Raw genomic sequence first — 16,492 nt, forward strand, 5'->3', positions numbered from 1 at the left:
ACACTATGGCAAAAACAAAGTTTACCTGTAGAAAAAATTCTAATAGTCTGACATACATAAGTGATGAAAATGAAATAAACACTTTATTCTAGTTTTATGGGCACTATTAGTGCTATAATTGAATTTGCAATCACTAACAGTTTTCTCCTTCAGTTAGACTTCTTAAACCAGATCACTGATTTTTAAGTCAGTCTCAATTTTAAAGAACTCTTCCCTTCCCACTCACTTTCAATCTCACCCACTCATATGTTCACCTTCTTTCATTTAATTACTTTAGACCCTGGACATTATCAGTCCCTTTTTGAGAGCTCCGGGATGGGATAGTTTTAACTTTTATCATTATCAGTCCCCATCTCCTCACTGCCACATTTATTTCCTTGGGAGGAAAAGGACATGGGCATCTAGTTGTCAAAGAAGCCATGGCCCAGGTTCCTCAGTTTGTGTCTCTGGACAGGGCTTTAATCACCTAGGCTCTAGTTCTCAGCACTGAAAGCTTTAAGAGTACTGCTGAAATGGTAGATTAGCCACATTTAACAAAACAGAAAGTTTTCATTGTGTCAGAAAAAGCCTTATTGATCTTGTCCAGGCATTGACTCCAAGGCCTTTTAACAAGCCATTCTGTCTAGACTTACAGGCTAGATCCCTCAGTGCTAACAAAGGAGGAACTGGGCTGTCTCCTGCTGGGGGAGGCCAAAAGGAGGGGCACAAATTCAGGTTTCTCAGTGGGGATTTTCTTAAAGACCTAGGTAGATTTTATTCTGCTGTGGAGGAAAAGGGTTGGCAGGCTTGTGGAAATGTACTGTGACCCACCCCAGACTCCAGCCTTGTTTGGCCCTCAGCATTTGCTATGGTGCTATCACATACACGGCAACTCATGAAGGTGTCTCCTCTATTGCTCAGCTTCCATTATCATCTCTTCCCTTTGCCCTGAGGAAGCCAGGCTGAACTTTGTGATGCCCAGTCCCTGAGCTGTGGGTCTCTAGGAGTAGGGAAAGCAGCCAGTGAGCAGGAGGACTTTAGAGTCACTGTGATCAATTCAACTGCATTTCACTTCAATTCCACAAGTTTTTATTTAACACATTTTGGGGTACATGGGAGATTTTGAAAAGGTATGAAAATTGCTGCTCAAAGCATATGGTTGAGGAGTTGACATCGATTCCTCAATCATATATAAAATAACCTGAGAATCATTCAAGACGATTAGGCACTTATCAGAATGATTTATAGAGATAACTTTTTAAAAGTATAGACTATATTCAAATGTGAAAAGTCTATACCCTATAATAGAGGGTATTACAAACAATGGTTTAACTATCACCCAGATTGAACAAATTTTACTATTTTTGCTTTATAGCCTTGTATAAAGACTTAGTTTTATAAATACCTCCCTTGTTCCATTTCTTCTCTTCCTCCCCAGAAGTAAGAGCTACCTGAAATTGTTGGGTAGATTTTCTCTATATGTTTTTTCAATTCTTGTTACATATGACTAGAGCTGTAATATGTAATGATTACTGGTCACTGTGTGTGTGTATAAATTAGTGAGGGTAAAGTTTATTGCCCACCCACAGTTTATACTCACTATTTTCTATATATTTTGGACTGAATGAAGGAAATATTAGGTAAAAATCTGTAACACCTTAATTTCCCTGTTTGTCACCTAAGTGAAGCATGGTGGTGGCTAGACCTCCTTTCTTCTCAGCACCAGAAATCATTTGAGCTCCTAACATATCTATAGGAGGTTCCACATAACACCAAATAGTTTTGTTCTCTCTGGATGCCTACAGATGGGTAGTTTCACCAATAAGATAATTTAGATAAAGACTTACTGAGGCAGGAGGTAGATTAGATTATCCTCCAAGGTATTTTCTGATGTTAATGGTCATAATTTGTTATGGAGGATTCTTCTTTTCGTCTTGGACAAAAGAGTGATTTTACAGATGTAAATATTATAAGAGTGCAATTGGGTTTAAAAATTCATATTTATTACTTCTAACTATCTAAATAGCTGTGTGAGTTTTCTGGAATTCTGTGACCCTTTCATGACTTTTATATTCCCTCTGAACAGTATCTGTGGGTACAGTGAGCATCTACATTAGGTATCAGTTAGGGTCAGTATATGTGCCACTGTTAAAAAAAACACACAACATTTCAGATAATCTGGTTCCTGTTCTAGAATTGCTGGGATATTTTCAATATTATTAATTTTGTGTCTATCAAAATTATCATCCTCTATCTGCCCCTTCCCACCTCTGTGTACCTAGTAATTTGTTCTCACCAAGTCTGTAGAATATAGTCTCACAATGAGGCATTTGGTACTCTAGTATAATTGCCTTACTTATTGTATAACTTGATAAAAGAAGCAGTATAAGAAAATGTACATTCTTCTTTTTGAAATGGGTCAAAGGTGGAAGAATATGTAGGTTTGTGTATATGTGCATTTTCTGTATTTTTCTTTAATTAAAAAATGTCAAAACACAAATCTAAAACTTATCTCCAGGAAGGTGATCCTGGTTAAATTCCTCACCATGCTAATGACCCATATGCTAGTGTAACTTCAAGAAATGTGTATTAGTAAACACTGTGGTACAGAGATGATTTTATTAAATTGATATAATCAATATATTTACTCATGTAGTTCTAGATGTGTCATTTGTATACCAATCAGAGTGAAAGCGCTCCAAGGACTGGCTGTCTGAAGTGACAGCCATAGCATTCTGAATCACTTGAAGAACAGACACAAGAGTCAGATTGGTGGTCAGGTCTCAGGATCCAAACATCAGTTCTGTTGCTGGTAGAGCTGGATCAGATAATATGGCTTTCATTTGCTGTCAAATTTGGCTTCCTTGTAATTTTCCTCCTGACATAAATTCAGCCATAGGCAGAACTAGAAAACCACCACATGCCTCTTCTGCCAAGGCAGAGCTTACTCTTAAAGGTTTTACTACATGGGGGAGCCTACAAGAGAACTCACTATCCTTGTAGCAAGGGAAGATCTGAAGGAGAGAGGAAGGCAGGATACACTGGAATAGAAAGCACCTAATTAAGAAAAGTGGACCCCTGGTCTCAGATTCTTACTATATCCCCAAGCACATGAGTCATTTCTCCTCTCATTGGAGATATTAAATGAGAAAAAGAAATAAGGTGGAAATGTTACTCCAAAACTATTGCCTCTGGAGAGTGGGCATGGTTGGGGGGTGTTCTCATGGAGTCATGGGGATAGGGAAATGGGGTTCCCTCTATAAGATAGAGTGCATTGTGTGTGTTTAATGCTTGTTTGGTTGACTGATCCACAATTATAATGAGAAGCCGGTAGTGAAAGAAACAATTACGGTGATTCATATGGATCTGGTGGTTAAGCAAAAATAAAATGGATAGCATACCACATAAATTATTATAAGCGGGCAGGCAGGCATATGCAGCACTATTACCTCAGGCCCTGTTTTTTCAGTAATATGTATTCTGCCTTGGAAATGTCTTCTGGTTCCTTCTTCACATCTCTAGGCATTTGTCTGTCTACTGAACCCCTGATAAAACAAAAATATAATTGTGTCCCTCATGAGTTGAAGTTCTCCTCTGCTGTTTCCCCTGTCCCAGTGCCTCAAGAACATGGCCTATGAGTCCCCAGTCTGCATCTTGAGCCTGCACTCATGCCCTTTACTCTAGCCACATTGAACTGCTCACCATCCCTGAACACCCCATGATTTTCTAATGTCCACCCCAGTAAATTTGCTATTTCTTCTAACTAAAAATTCATTCCTCCTTTGTGTGGTGAACTCATACTTCAAGATACAATTTAAGCTTGACCTCTGGTATGGAGCCTTCTCTAACACCAGGGTCAATTACTTTTTTCTTCTGTGTGCCTATATCACTTATTAAACATTCACTACACTGAGTTGTAATTACTTGTTTATGTGTACATTCTCAACCACAACAACAATAGCAGATAACGTGTCTGTGGCCGAGAACAGGGCCATGAACTTCTGATTCATGTCTCACAGCAGCTCTATGAAATATGCTCTATGGTTATTCCTATTTTTTAGATGAGGCAACTAATGGTTAGAGAAGTTAAATAATAAGCTCAAGTTCCATTAGGTGAATTCCAGAGCTAGCTGTCAAATTCAGGTCTGTTCAATTCAAAGCTTTTTTCATTGCATTCCATGTCATCAAGTGTGCAGTCCCACTACACTCGGAGCTTCAGATGGGTGCCCTGTGAGTCCACATCAGAGTCTGGCACTTAGTAGGCCTTCATGATTTTTTGGGGGTAACTTTACAGTTTCTCTTCTTCAGTAAAGTGTAGGCTAATTATTCCTATTTGACAAGGTTGTTGTAAGCTTAAATACATTCAGCACTGCACACATCACCTGGTGCACAGTGGCACCTGCACATACTTATTCCTTAAATGAATGACCAGAAAATTTAGCGTTTATTGTAATGCAATTGAGAGCAATGCAGTCTTCAGGATGCCATTAGCTTTCTAGTGATTTCAGTGAAGCGTGATTTTCTAGGCCATTCTTTTGTGGACTGAGGCAGCTTCTCTCACCAGGATCCTGGCTGTTTATTTTCCAAGTGACAACTTGATTTACTATTTTCCTTCTCATCACTTTCAAGAAGCATCTGCAGGCTAGTGAGTGACCCAGGAAGTGTGGAAAAGTCCATTTATTTCTCTGCTGCATCTTTCCTATGGAGAGGCCCTGAGGACCTCGGCTAGAAACGGCCTCAGGGGGTCAGATTTCCCAAGTGTTTTCTTTTGCAGCGCAGGATCCCTCATAGGGACACAGTTTGCTATCTGCTGGTGCGCTCTGCTTTAAACATATCTGTGTGAGGGAATGTGGCAGGTAAAGGAGTGATCAAGTCCTTGGGGAATAGCTCTGCAGTTTCATCTATCCAGGTGCTTTGTTCGGCCCTAAAATACAGTGTTAGGGAGATGGGGCAGGAAGAACCAAGAGTGCAGTCACTTGTATAGTCTTTTTTACCTTTCTTACCCAATCAATGTGTTCCTCTCCGAATTCTAGCAGGTAATGTCATCAGGTGATGTACAGTAGAATTCATTTTAGTAAAATGATTTCTGCTTCTCCCTCATTTTTACAAATATGATCATCTCACAGCTCAGCAGCTAACTTAGGTGTCTGCCCACAGCTTTTAAGAGGCCCATAGAAGTGGGAGTTCTTGTTCCAGATGTTGGATTTTCAGCAGATTCTTAGCATGGAAAGAAAACAGAACTGTGAAAGAACAAACTAATATTTGCTTTAGCTTGTTCCTTTGCCAGCCAACTACCACATTGCTGGCTTAACTCAAAGCCCTTTTCAGAATGGAGTGGACATGCAGCCCCCTAACCCCACCCTGGAATGAGCAGGACAATTGTGGAACTGTGGAATTCTGCTTTGTGTACCCCATGCCTTGGGCTCAGTGCTTTCTTCTTCATCATCAGGGCTTCTTTGCCTGGGAAGCAGTGGCCAGAAGGATTGAGTGATACATCATCAGTTCACAACTTGAGAACCTGAAAGCTCTCATCGCAGCTGCACTGGTGGAGAAGGGACAGTGCTTTCCCTGCTGAGTTCTGTGGATCAGAGGAAAGGAGTTGACAAGCCAGCTCCAGGGCCCTTGGCCACTGCTTTCTCTGGAAGAGAGGGTGGCGGCAGCCCATTTGATTTTGTGCCTCATTGACTCCAGGGTGGGCCGGGCCAGGACAGGATGGCCAGCCAGGGTTATCTTTGTGTCAGTGCAGACTAAAGAACCATGCTACTGTGTGGAGGCCAATTGAAGGACAAAGGACTCAAAGATGAGGGCAGTGTTGCCAAGGTCTCAGAAGTGCGTCCTCTGGAAGCTGGCTCCCATTCCCTTTTGGGGGCACAGCAGGTGTTCTGCTAGGGCCAGTGGGACAGCCCCAGAGGCCTAAGCATTTTAATAGGCTCTTCCAAGTGGCACCTAAACATTCCATTTCTAAGGCTCTCTGATGGAGGTGGGGAGTATGATCCTCTCAGTATGACTCAGCCCATTCCCTGATTCCCTGCTTAGGCTCCTGCTGCCTGGGTGGGCTCTGACCTCTTGTCAGTGTTTCTCCTCTTGACACAATGAACTTTACACAGTTCCAGGACACCATATATAGGGGCCTACCCACCTCCTCCTGAGGATTTGTGTTCCTCTCATGGTGGTGGTGGGACTAAGAATCAAGGATGAGGATTAGAGGGCTGAGGTTTGGAACTGGCCAAAGTGTTTCCTACTGCCTTGTATAAACTATCTAAACTCTGTGTGCCTCCACTTCCTTACATTGACATCGTCATAGCGAAGTGACCTCACAGAGTATTGAGAGAACACAAATCATGATTAAGGAAGCATTTGGGCAGGAGATTTGACTTTGAGTGGTGGGCACACTGTTGCAATATAACAGATCTTGTAACATATAAATCCACACAAGAAGCCTTTATGTTCATATTAACCAATGTCACTCCAATTAATTTAATAAAAAATAAAGCATTTGGAAGTATATGATATTTTAAAGGTGAATATATGTTTGCAAGTGGACCTGAGATCCTTCTTTTTTTTTTTTATTGCTTAAAGTATTACAAAGGATATTACATATGTGTCCATTTTATCCCCCCGCCCTAGACAGTCCCCTAGCCTCCCCTATCCCCCAATGTCTTATGTCCACTGGTTATGCTTATATGCATGCATACAAGTCCTTTAGTTGATCTCTTACCCCCCTACCTCCTGCCCCGCAACCCTCCCCGGCCTTCCTGCTGCAGTTTGACAATCTGTTTGAGGCAGCTCTGCCTCTGTATCTATTATTGTTCAAAAGTTTATAATGGTCTCTGTTATCCATGAATGAGTGAGATCATGTGGTATTTTTCCTTCATTGACTGGCTTATTTCACTTAGCATAATGCTCTCCAGTTCCATCCATGACGTTGCAAATGGTAAGAGTTCCTTCCTTTTTAGAGCAGCATAGTATTCCATCGTGTAGATGTACCACAGTTTTCTAATCCATTCATCTACTGATGGGCACTTAGGCTGTTTCCAGATCTTAGCTATGGTGAATTGTGCTGCTATGAACATAGGGGTGCATATATCCTTTCTGATTGGTGTTTCTGGTTTCTTGGGATATTTTCCTAGAAGTGGGACTTAGATCCTTCTTTACCCATTCTAACATGTTTGTTTTTATATCTAACTAGAGGCCTGGTGCACAAAATTTGTGCATGGGGGGAGGGGCAGTCCTCTCAGCCCAGCCTGCACCCTCTCCAATCTGGGACCCCTCGGGGGATGCCTGAGTGCCAGTTTAGGCTCAATCCCTGGAATCAGGCCTAAACTGGCAGTTGGACATCCCTCTCACAATCCTGGACCACTGGCTCCTAATCGTTCACCTGCCTGCCTGCCTGGTCACCCCTAACTGCCCACCCCTGCCAGCCTGGTTGCCCCCAACTGCCCCCCTCTGCCAACCTGGTTGCCCCTCACTGCCCCCCCCCCCCCGCCAGCCCAATTGCCCCTAACTGACCCCCCTTCTGGCCTGGTTGCCAACAACTGCACACTCTTCCCTCCCCGCCCCCCCCCCACTCCCGCTGGCCTGGTCACCCCTCTTAGCCCTCCCACCAGCCTGGTCACCCCATGCAGCCTGATATTCAGTTGTTTGGTTGTCCCTCACTAACCCCCCTGCTGGACTGGTTGCCCCACACAGCCTGCTTATTCAGTCATTTAGTCATTCCTCACTAATCCCCCTGCTGGCCTGGTCATAGGCAGCCATCTTGTGGAGGCATGAGAGTTATTTTGCATATTACCTCTTTTATTATATAGGATGCTGTGTCCTTGTCTTTTAACACATTGAACACCAGTAGTTTTATTGCTAGCTTTACCCAGTGGCCAGATAAGTTTCTATTGAATGAGTACAAAAAACATTTTACAAAGCATCATACTTTAAAACGATATTTAGCTTCTAAGAACATGTAATAAATAACTTCAAAATGCAATGGGTATTTAATTTTAAGGCATGCCTTTAACATTTATGTAAAACACTGTGTGATATGAAAACACGAGAATGCTTGTGATCTACCCGCAATGAGTTAATTTTGACCTCTGGCCCTTAGTTGTCCATGGTTGCATTGGGATCTTACTATCCAAACTTTGGCTTCCTCCCATGGTCTTCGGTTTGCCTGTATCTCTGCCTCTTGGTTCCTTAGGTTGTCTCTTCTAGGACTCCTTTTCTTCTATTTTTTCCCAGTGAAAGGCAAACCTTACTTGGGAACTCTATCACCACCCAGGTCAAACCAGCCCCGGTCAACCCCAAGAAAAGTAGTTCAAATGTTTTCTCATATGTTAACTGCCCTGGAATGAGCAGGATAATTGTGGAACTGCGGACTTCTGCTTTGTGTACACCATGTCTTGGGCTCAGTGCTTTCTTCATCATCATCAGGGCTCTGTACCTTCCATTTTCTCTTTTGTCCAGTTTATTATCAATGTGATCTTCTAAAAATACATATGGGACTTTCAATTTTCTCAGTAAATTTATGTAGTGTTTCCTCATATCCTTCAGAATAAAGTCCAGATTTTTTGTCTTAAAGCCCAAGATAGCAACCTATCAGGAACCACAGGCCTGATGAAACAGTGGTATGCATTTCTCCACAATTCTTAGATTGCATAGTGAAAAATCATTATAGGGAATATTTTAATCTGTTTTGGAATTTCTCAGAGAAAATGAGTTATTATATAAATTACCAATTAGGTGTTTTTTTTGGGGGGAAGAAAATGGAAAATAGAATTGAGTAAATGCTTGTTAATGGTATAGATACACTGTGGCCAGATTATTATGACCACCTGACGTTTGTAGGCAAATTAGTCATACACTGCATCGTATGGAATATGGAAGCTGAAGGCTTGTTCGAACACCTTTGCTGTCTGCAGTTACCAAGATAAAACGTTTCCAATTCGCACAGGAACACAAGGATTGGACAGTTGAGCATTGGAAAAGTCATGTGGTCCGATGAATCACGTTTCCAGTTGCATTATGCAGATGGCAGAGTGAGAATTTGGCAGAAATAGCATGAAAACATGCACCCCACATGCATGAGTACAACCCTTCAAGCTGGTGGGGGCAATGTTATGGTTTGGGGCGTGTTTTCCTGGCATGATTTGGGCCCTTTAATTCGTATGGAACAACATCTCAATAGCACAACATACCTAAATATCGTTGCTGATCAAGTTCATCCTATCATGTTGATGGTGTATCCCAATGGAGGTGGCTTCTTCCAACAAGACAATGCACCATGCCATGGTGTTCATATTGTGCAGGAGTGTTTTCAAGAACATGAGGGAGACTTTACCTTGCTTAGGTGGCCCCCACAATCACCAGATCTCAATCCAATTGAGCATTTGTGGGATGAAGTTAAAAGAACCATCAGGCAGCTGGTTCCACAATCATCAAATCTCACAGAACTGGACAGTAATGTTCATCAGGCATGGTGTCAGATTCCTCGCATCACCTTTCAACATCTTGTGGAGTCAATGCCAAGAAGAATTGCCACAGTATTGAAGGCAAAAGGTGGCCCAACGAAATACTGATGGGGTGGTCATAATAATCTGGCCACTCAGTGTATAAACCAGTATTGGGATTAACAAGCCATTTGAAAGTTCAGGACTTTACATATCTTATACATCTGATTTCAAATTTTGAGTTATACATGCCTAGATTGCATCTAATGTTTAATCAATTGGATACTTACAAATAATGGGTAAATGGTTTGTTGTCATACAGAGTTGAGCTCTGCTTTTCATGCAGTGAGAATAATATTTTATTTTAGCACTTATGCAATTGATTACAAATTTTGGAATGATGTAATTTAAATGGATCTAAACAGTCCATTAGCCACATCCATGCTTACTCTCTTGCCAAGCTGTAGCTTTATGCTAAGCTGTTGTGTACTGTGTTACATAATCCCCTGCATTCATTTTTCTACCTATTTAGCTCAGATGCATACAAGGTGACTGCATTGTCTCTTTAACCTCCTTCCCAGTGTAAACACCAAGTATAGAAACACAGATTTTGGGCAGTATTACATTTTTCTAATGGAGTGTTTAGAGAATTGAATGGGCTTAGAAATAATGGGTTTGCCACTGTTTGGTTTTATACCTTTTAGTTATGTTCACTGTCAGCTTAGTATGGTTTTCAAGGTGATAAGAAAGTAAGTGCTCTAATCTTAGCTACTGGAAGGAAATTAAGACAGATTGAGATTTTAGGAGAGTAGGTCAGTTGTGAGAGTGTTCAAAGGAACAATTTCTTCAAGATCCTCACTCTTTCTTCTCCCACCAGGCCCCTTATTGGCTCTTTTAAAGAGTGGGTCATGAACTGCCAATGCCTCTCTTCCCCATATCAATCAGGACAGCATGCTATGAATTTAAAATGATATAATTTTGCTTATCTAGAATATGATTCACAGAGTAGCTTTTAGTTGCCTATTGTTTGTTGACAAGTGGAGGGAGGTGTCCAGGGTCTGGGGTGCCTTGATGGCCTCCTCCTGTACTAGAAAGAGGTAAACTGGGAAAATTTATAATTGAATGGAGAGATTGGGAAGGTTTAAACTGTTGCTGCAGTTTTTATTAGATACTTGCAAAAGAATGCACTCTGCTACCTTTGGTTAATTTGCATTGAGATTTGCATAAATATATATGTTTTTTATATAGACCCTTTTCTCACATTGGTTTTATTTCTTGTTTATTAATTGTGATATTCTTTTCTCTAAAATGATGCCATTTTTCCTCAATAGCATTCCACACAAGACAAGTTCTTTTGTTTTAAACACACCCAGATTCCAGGGGAGGAAGGGACACATTTCTTTTGTTGAAAGAGTGTAATTTACATAGGGTGGGGTAAGTAGGTTTTTGGCTCCATTTAAGCAAGCTGTGGAACAGTTTGTAAGTCAGTACACAGTTTGAAGTAGCAACTAATTCAAGTAGAAAATAATTTTATGGTTGGGTCACAACATGAGGAACTGTATTTAAAGGGCCAGAAGGTTGAGAACCACTGCCTTATAGCTCTAAAACTTATTCTTACAGACTCCCTGGTCTAATTATATGAAACATATTAAGTACCATGTAGCACATTAAATAATATCTCAGTGCCTTGCTGTCTGTGTCAAGCCTTCCCCGTTAAAGGGCACATGATTAATTTAAGGTTCTCTTTAAAGGCCTCCTTTCCTTGCTCATTTATATTTTCAGTAACTTAAATGTTTATAGAAAATCCCCATTAATATGCCACGTGTAGTGCCAAGGACAGGAATAGTGGTTGGTTCTGTGCACATTTGTGTCTGTAGGAAGAGAGCATAGAGAGCATAGTGGTGATGACTTCATTTGATTTACCACCTTCTACTCTGTGAGAGTCACTCTAGGGCTACTGAACAAGGGCTTGTCCAGCTGCATTTTAACAGAGCCATTTCTTCAGAAATGAGAGGAGAGATTATGACAATAGACAAAGTACTTACGGCATTGGTTAGATCTATTTCAAACATGCCAATAGTGTCAAATTTCTACTCTACAAATTTTGGGGGCTATTTTGGTAAAATATATCAGGCATAGGTTCTGTGTTGAGTAGTAGTTACTCCTTATACTATACTAGAGGCCCCATTCACGAAGATTCATGCAAAAATGGGCCTTCCTTCCCCTGGCTGCTGGCACCACCTTTGCTCCAGCCTGGAGCCACCTTTCTGCCTTCATTCCGGCCCGGAGCCACCTTTCCACCTTCCCACACTGCCCGGAGGCCTGGAGCGGCTGGGGCAGTGCAGAACACCGCTGGCTGCCTGTGTATGCAAATTAACCTGTCATCTTTGTTGGGTTAATTTACATACTCACTCCTGATTGGCTGTTGGGCATTGCAAAGGTACAGTCAATTTGCATCTTTCTCTTTTATTAGTGTAGATGTGTAAGTTTATAAGTGGACAGATCCCTTTTGCTTATACCAGTGTGTGTGTGCAAACAGAAATATGCAGGTAGACACATGTCACTGTGGCCACCATGAACATACAGGACAAACTTCATCTCTTCTTTAACTCTCTGGAGTATGAAATTGAGGTTCATGTTTTAATGTTATCATGATACTATGATTAATTTAATAGTATGTAGTGGGTGGTCATTTCTCCACATTATAAGAGTGACCGACTCCTTTATAGCTCTTATCTCATAATGAGAAAATACTTATTTCATTTAAGTGACTGACCAAGGGCTGTGATGGTTGATAAGGATCTGAGTTGAGGTAGAATTGGCTTTGGTTGATAAGGCTGAAGTGTAATTCTAGAAGGGAAAATAGAATTCTCTCAACCTTATTTTGTGGCCCCCACTCTTTAAAGGGAAACTGTATTGTTGCTCATTTCTTCTCATTAATGAGGTGCTTTGGTAGTTTTAAACAAACCCTGATAGGAAGCTGGCCATCTAAGTGAGGCTGTTGGGCAGGGTAGGAGGACAAATGGAAGTCTACATGTGGTGTGTTGAAATTATACATCAAAGCAACAAATCCTATAAAATAAAAGCCTAATATGCTAAGTGTATGGTCATCTGGTTAGCTGTTCAAACAATCAAAGCGTAATATGCTAATGATATGCTAAGGCCACTTAACCGCTTCTTATGATGTGCACTGATCAGGGGGCAGATAGTCAACTGGTTGACCAGTTGCTATGACATGTACTGACCACTAGGGGGAAGATACTCCGACCAGTAGGTGAGCTTGCTGCTGGGGTCCAGCCAATCAGGACTGAGCGAGATGGGCTGGACACTCCCTGGAGCCCTCCCGCTGTCCTTCCCCTGCTGGCCAACCTCGCATCCCTCCCCGGCCCTGATTGTGCACCGGTGGGGTCCCTCTGCTGGCCTACACCCTCTCACAATCCAGGACTTCTCAGAGGATGTTGGAGAGCGGGTTTCAGCCCCATCCCACAGGCCAGGCCCAGGGGCCCCACTGGTGCATGAGTTCATGCACCATGCATATAGTGATTAAATAAAATACTAGGTGTACCAGTTAATAATGCAGGTTTTTTCCAACAGATCAAGTTACACATATGTTGATATAGATGCAATTTGATATGTATGTTATTTTGTTGTATTGACAGCAAGCTTCAAAACTTCATATGTCAAATTTGCTGAAGGTGTTAACATCATATTTTTACAGTTAAAAATGTTGAATTTCATGACAAAAAAAGAGCATTTGCAGGAAGTTTTAACTTATTACTTTAAGAATAGTGCTGCTGAATACTTTGGAAAGCTTATGGTGAACATGCTCCATGTCAAGATACTTGTGAACACTGATTTAAATAAATTCTTTAAAAGTGATGTTTTCGATGTGAAAGACAAAGAACGTCCAGATCAACCAAAAAAATTTGAAGACCAACAATTACAAGCATTATTGGATGAAGATGCATGTCAAACTCAAAAACAATTTGCAGGAAGATTAAATCTTGCTCAGCAAACAATTTCCGATCATTTACAAGCAATGGGAAAGATTTTAAAGGAAGGAAAATGGGTGCCACATCAACTGAACGAAAGACAAATGAAAAACTGAAAAGTCATCAGTAAAATGTTGCTTCAATGGCACGAAAGAAAGTCATTTTTGCATTGAATTGTGACTGGCCATGAAAAGTGGATTTATTTTGAAAATCCCAAACACACAAAATCATGAGTTGATCTACGTCAACCGTCAACATTGACTGCAAAGTCAAATCACTTTGGAAAGAAAACAATGCTCTGCGTTTGGTGGGATCAGGAAGATAATGCTCTGCGTCTGATGGTGTAGTATGAGCTTCTAAAACCAGGTGAAACTGTTAATACTGATTGCTACTGACAACAAATAATCAATTTGAACCATGCTTTGATCACGAAATGACCAGAATGTTCTAGAAGACACGGCGATGTAATTTTGCTTCATGATAATGCATCATCACACACTTCAAAACCAGTTAAAGACAGGTTAAAAGATATACAAAAAAGTGGAAAATTTGGTCTCTGAATGGTTTGTCTCAAAACAAGAAAAGTTCTATTGGTATGATATCTAAAGATGGAGGAAATCTGTAGGTAGTGATGGACATTATTTTGAATAAAGCACTTTTGATGTTTCTTTTGAAATTATCATGTTTTCTTTGATTACAAAATCTGCATTATTAACTGGTACACCTAGTATACTTCCATCCTCTTACCTTGAAAAATGTACCTTTGAAACTACCTTCATAAGCCAGGTTCACATTTTAGAAATTTTGGATTCCTCTGAGTTCTGTACTGAGAAATGCTAGCACAGGGAGAACCAGCCCTTCTGGTCCTCAGCCTGTGTCCTGTTCCCATTTCTTCCCATCTTTGGCTCCATCCTATATCACAATAGGTGTGGTATTAATGTACATTGATGCCCCAGCTTATGTGGCCAAACTCTGTGAAAGCCTTATAAATAGTCCCCCATGGCTGCCCTCAGAGCTTGAGGTATCCACATTGACAACATGATTTTCCATCAGACAATAGATCCAGGGGAGAGGCCTACACAAGCCTAGGAAACAGACTTGGGGCTTTGGAGTAGGGAATTACAGGATCCCAGTGTCTGGAAGATGGTCTTGAAGGAGAGTATGGCTCCAGTGGAATTCCATCTTGGCCTTGTGGACTCCTAGTCCTATGGGGAGAGATGGTCTGACAGGGCCATTTTAAACAGGAGACCCCTAGAGCAGAGGTCTCTTGGAGTCTAAGGGCAATATTACTGTCTTGTCATAGCATATTACCAAATTTCATTCTGTTCCCTTTTCCTCATCTGCTTGATCACCTTCTCAGGTACAACCTCCTATTTAACAACCCAGTCATGTTCCACTGGGCTGAGAACTCTACCATGAGAACTAATGTTAAGTGGGTTATTGATGGATCCGAATCAGAGCCAAATCTTTCAGGCTATTTGATTTTTAGTTTTTGGTCAATAAAAGTTACCTAGAGCTAAAAAACCCTTTGTCAAAACTGTTAATTATACATTCTAAACCAGCTCGTGTCTCCAAGCATTTAAAAGCTACCATTGAAACAAAAGTGATGTAAACCTTACTTTATTATTTTGCATGGAAATTTCCCTTTAGTTTTTTTCTGACAGAATTTGAAGGAAAGGCAGCAGCTATCCTGCACTGGTGTGCTGGTTTCCACCCTTGAATACAGAACTTCTCTGCACTTTCCTCCTCTCCTGGTTTTTCTGGTACTTAGATATAAGTCTTCTGGGAAGAGTGGGAGGGAGCATAGTATTGGGGTCAGCCATAGAGGGGGTGTCCTCTTCGGTATTTTTAGAAATCTATCCGACTCATGCCAGTCAATATTTGATTGACTGCTTTCCTTCTTTCCTTCCTGCAGCTCGAGAGGAGAATGTGGCCACTTTCCGAGGCTCAGAGTACCTGTGCTACGACCTGTCTCAGAACCCGATCCAGAGCAGCAGTGATGAAATCACCCTCTCCTTTAAGACCTGGCAGCGGAATGGGCTCATCCTGCACACGGGAAAGTCGGCTGATTATGTCAACCTGGCTCTGAAGGATGGCGCGGTCTCCTTGGTCATTAACCTGGGGTCCGGGGCCTTCGAGGCCATCGTGGAGCCAGTGAATGGAAAATTCAATGACAACGCCTGGCATGATGTCAAAGTGACACGCAACCTCCGGCAGGTAATGCTGAGGGGAGAGAGTGCCTGGAGGCTCCTCTTAGGTAGTCAGGGAGGAAGTGTGTGAAACAGGTGATAGATGAAATGGAGAGGGGTATAGAGATAGGTTTGCATCTATCAAAGTCTAACTTTCTCCCAGTTTTTGCAATTTCACAAGGAAAATTATTAAAATGTGCTTCTTCCCGTACTTTAATTCTCCATTTGTGCCTGTTATTTAAGAAAAAATTCAATTGTGTAGATAATACAATTTATAAGTACTTTCATTACTTTTTTTTCCTGCATTCCTTTTAATCATTTTCTTAATTACACATTTGAATCTCATTATATTACTGTTAAATTCAATTAGAAACAGCATTGTTTTTGCAGTGTGGTAGGTTTTCCTCATTCTTTCAATCTATGTTTTTCTTTTTAATTAAGTTAGTCATTGCCATGCTGCCGTACTTTTAATTCCCTCTAGAAAAAGTCTTCCTTTTTCTCTTTCTTTTCATTTACCACCCCTCACCCAATTTGATTTTTGCAGTTGTGATGTTAACCTCTAGCCTTGGAATGAATTAGCTGGAACCTTTCTGAATTCCTCTGTTTCTCTGTTCCTTGGTGCGATGGTCCTACTTTATTGCCCATGTCTCTACCTCCAAGACTCTTCAATTGATTTGGAGGCCTGGAAGGTGGAAGGACCCAAATAAAAAAGTCAACTTTGGAGCAGCCTTTCCTGGTTCTCTCCGTGCTTGGGAAGTCCCATCGCTTGCCGATGCTAAGCAGGCAACTCTGTCAGGTGACGACACTCTCTGAGAGCCTCAGCCCAGTGAAATCAGTTTAATTTCATAACCAATAACAACCATGATAACACCTAACCAGCCCACTTCAGTTCAAA

General features: G+C 41.3%; 1 protein-coding gene across 4 annotated transcripts in view; it reads left to right on the forward strand.

The window, feature by feature from the left end:
* NRXN3 (neurexin 3) overlaps positions 1-16,492 on the forward strand; it is a 1,487,454-nt gene that overhangs the window by 334,097 nt on the left and 1,136,865 nt on the right. For 2 of the 4 annotated variants that reach the window (XM_036314379.1, XM_036314372.1), the window contains one exon: positions 15,324-15,625. In XM_036314379.1, coding sequence (XP_036170272.1) covers positions 15,324-15,625 — 302 coding nt within the window. Of the gene's footprint in view, positions 1-5,690; positions 5,705-15,323; positions 15,626-16,492 lie in introns of those variants that run through there. The other 2 variants (XM_036314362.1, XM_036314338.1) reach the window with 2 other exon arrangements.

This window comes from Myotis myotis, unplaced genomic scaffold, assembly GCF_014108235.1.
Source record: "Myotis myotis isolate mMyoMyo1 unplaced genomic scaffold, mMyoMyo1.p scaffold_m19_p_1, whole genome shotgun sequence".
Classification (NCBI taxonomy): Eukaryota; Metazoa; Chordata; class Mammalia; order Chiroptera; family Vespertilionidae; genus Myotis; species Myotis myotis.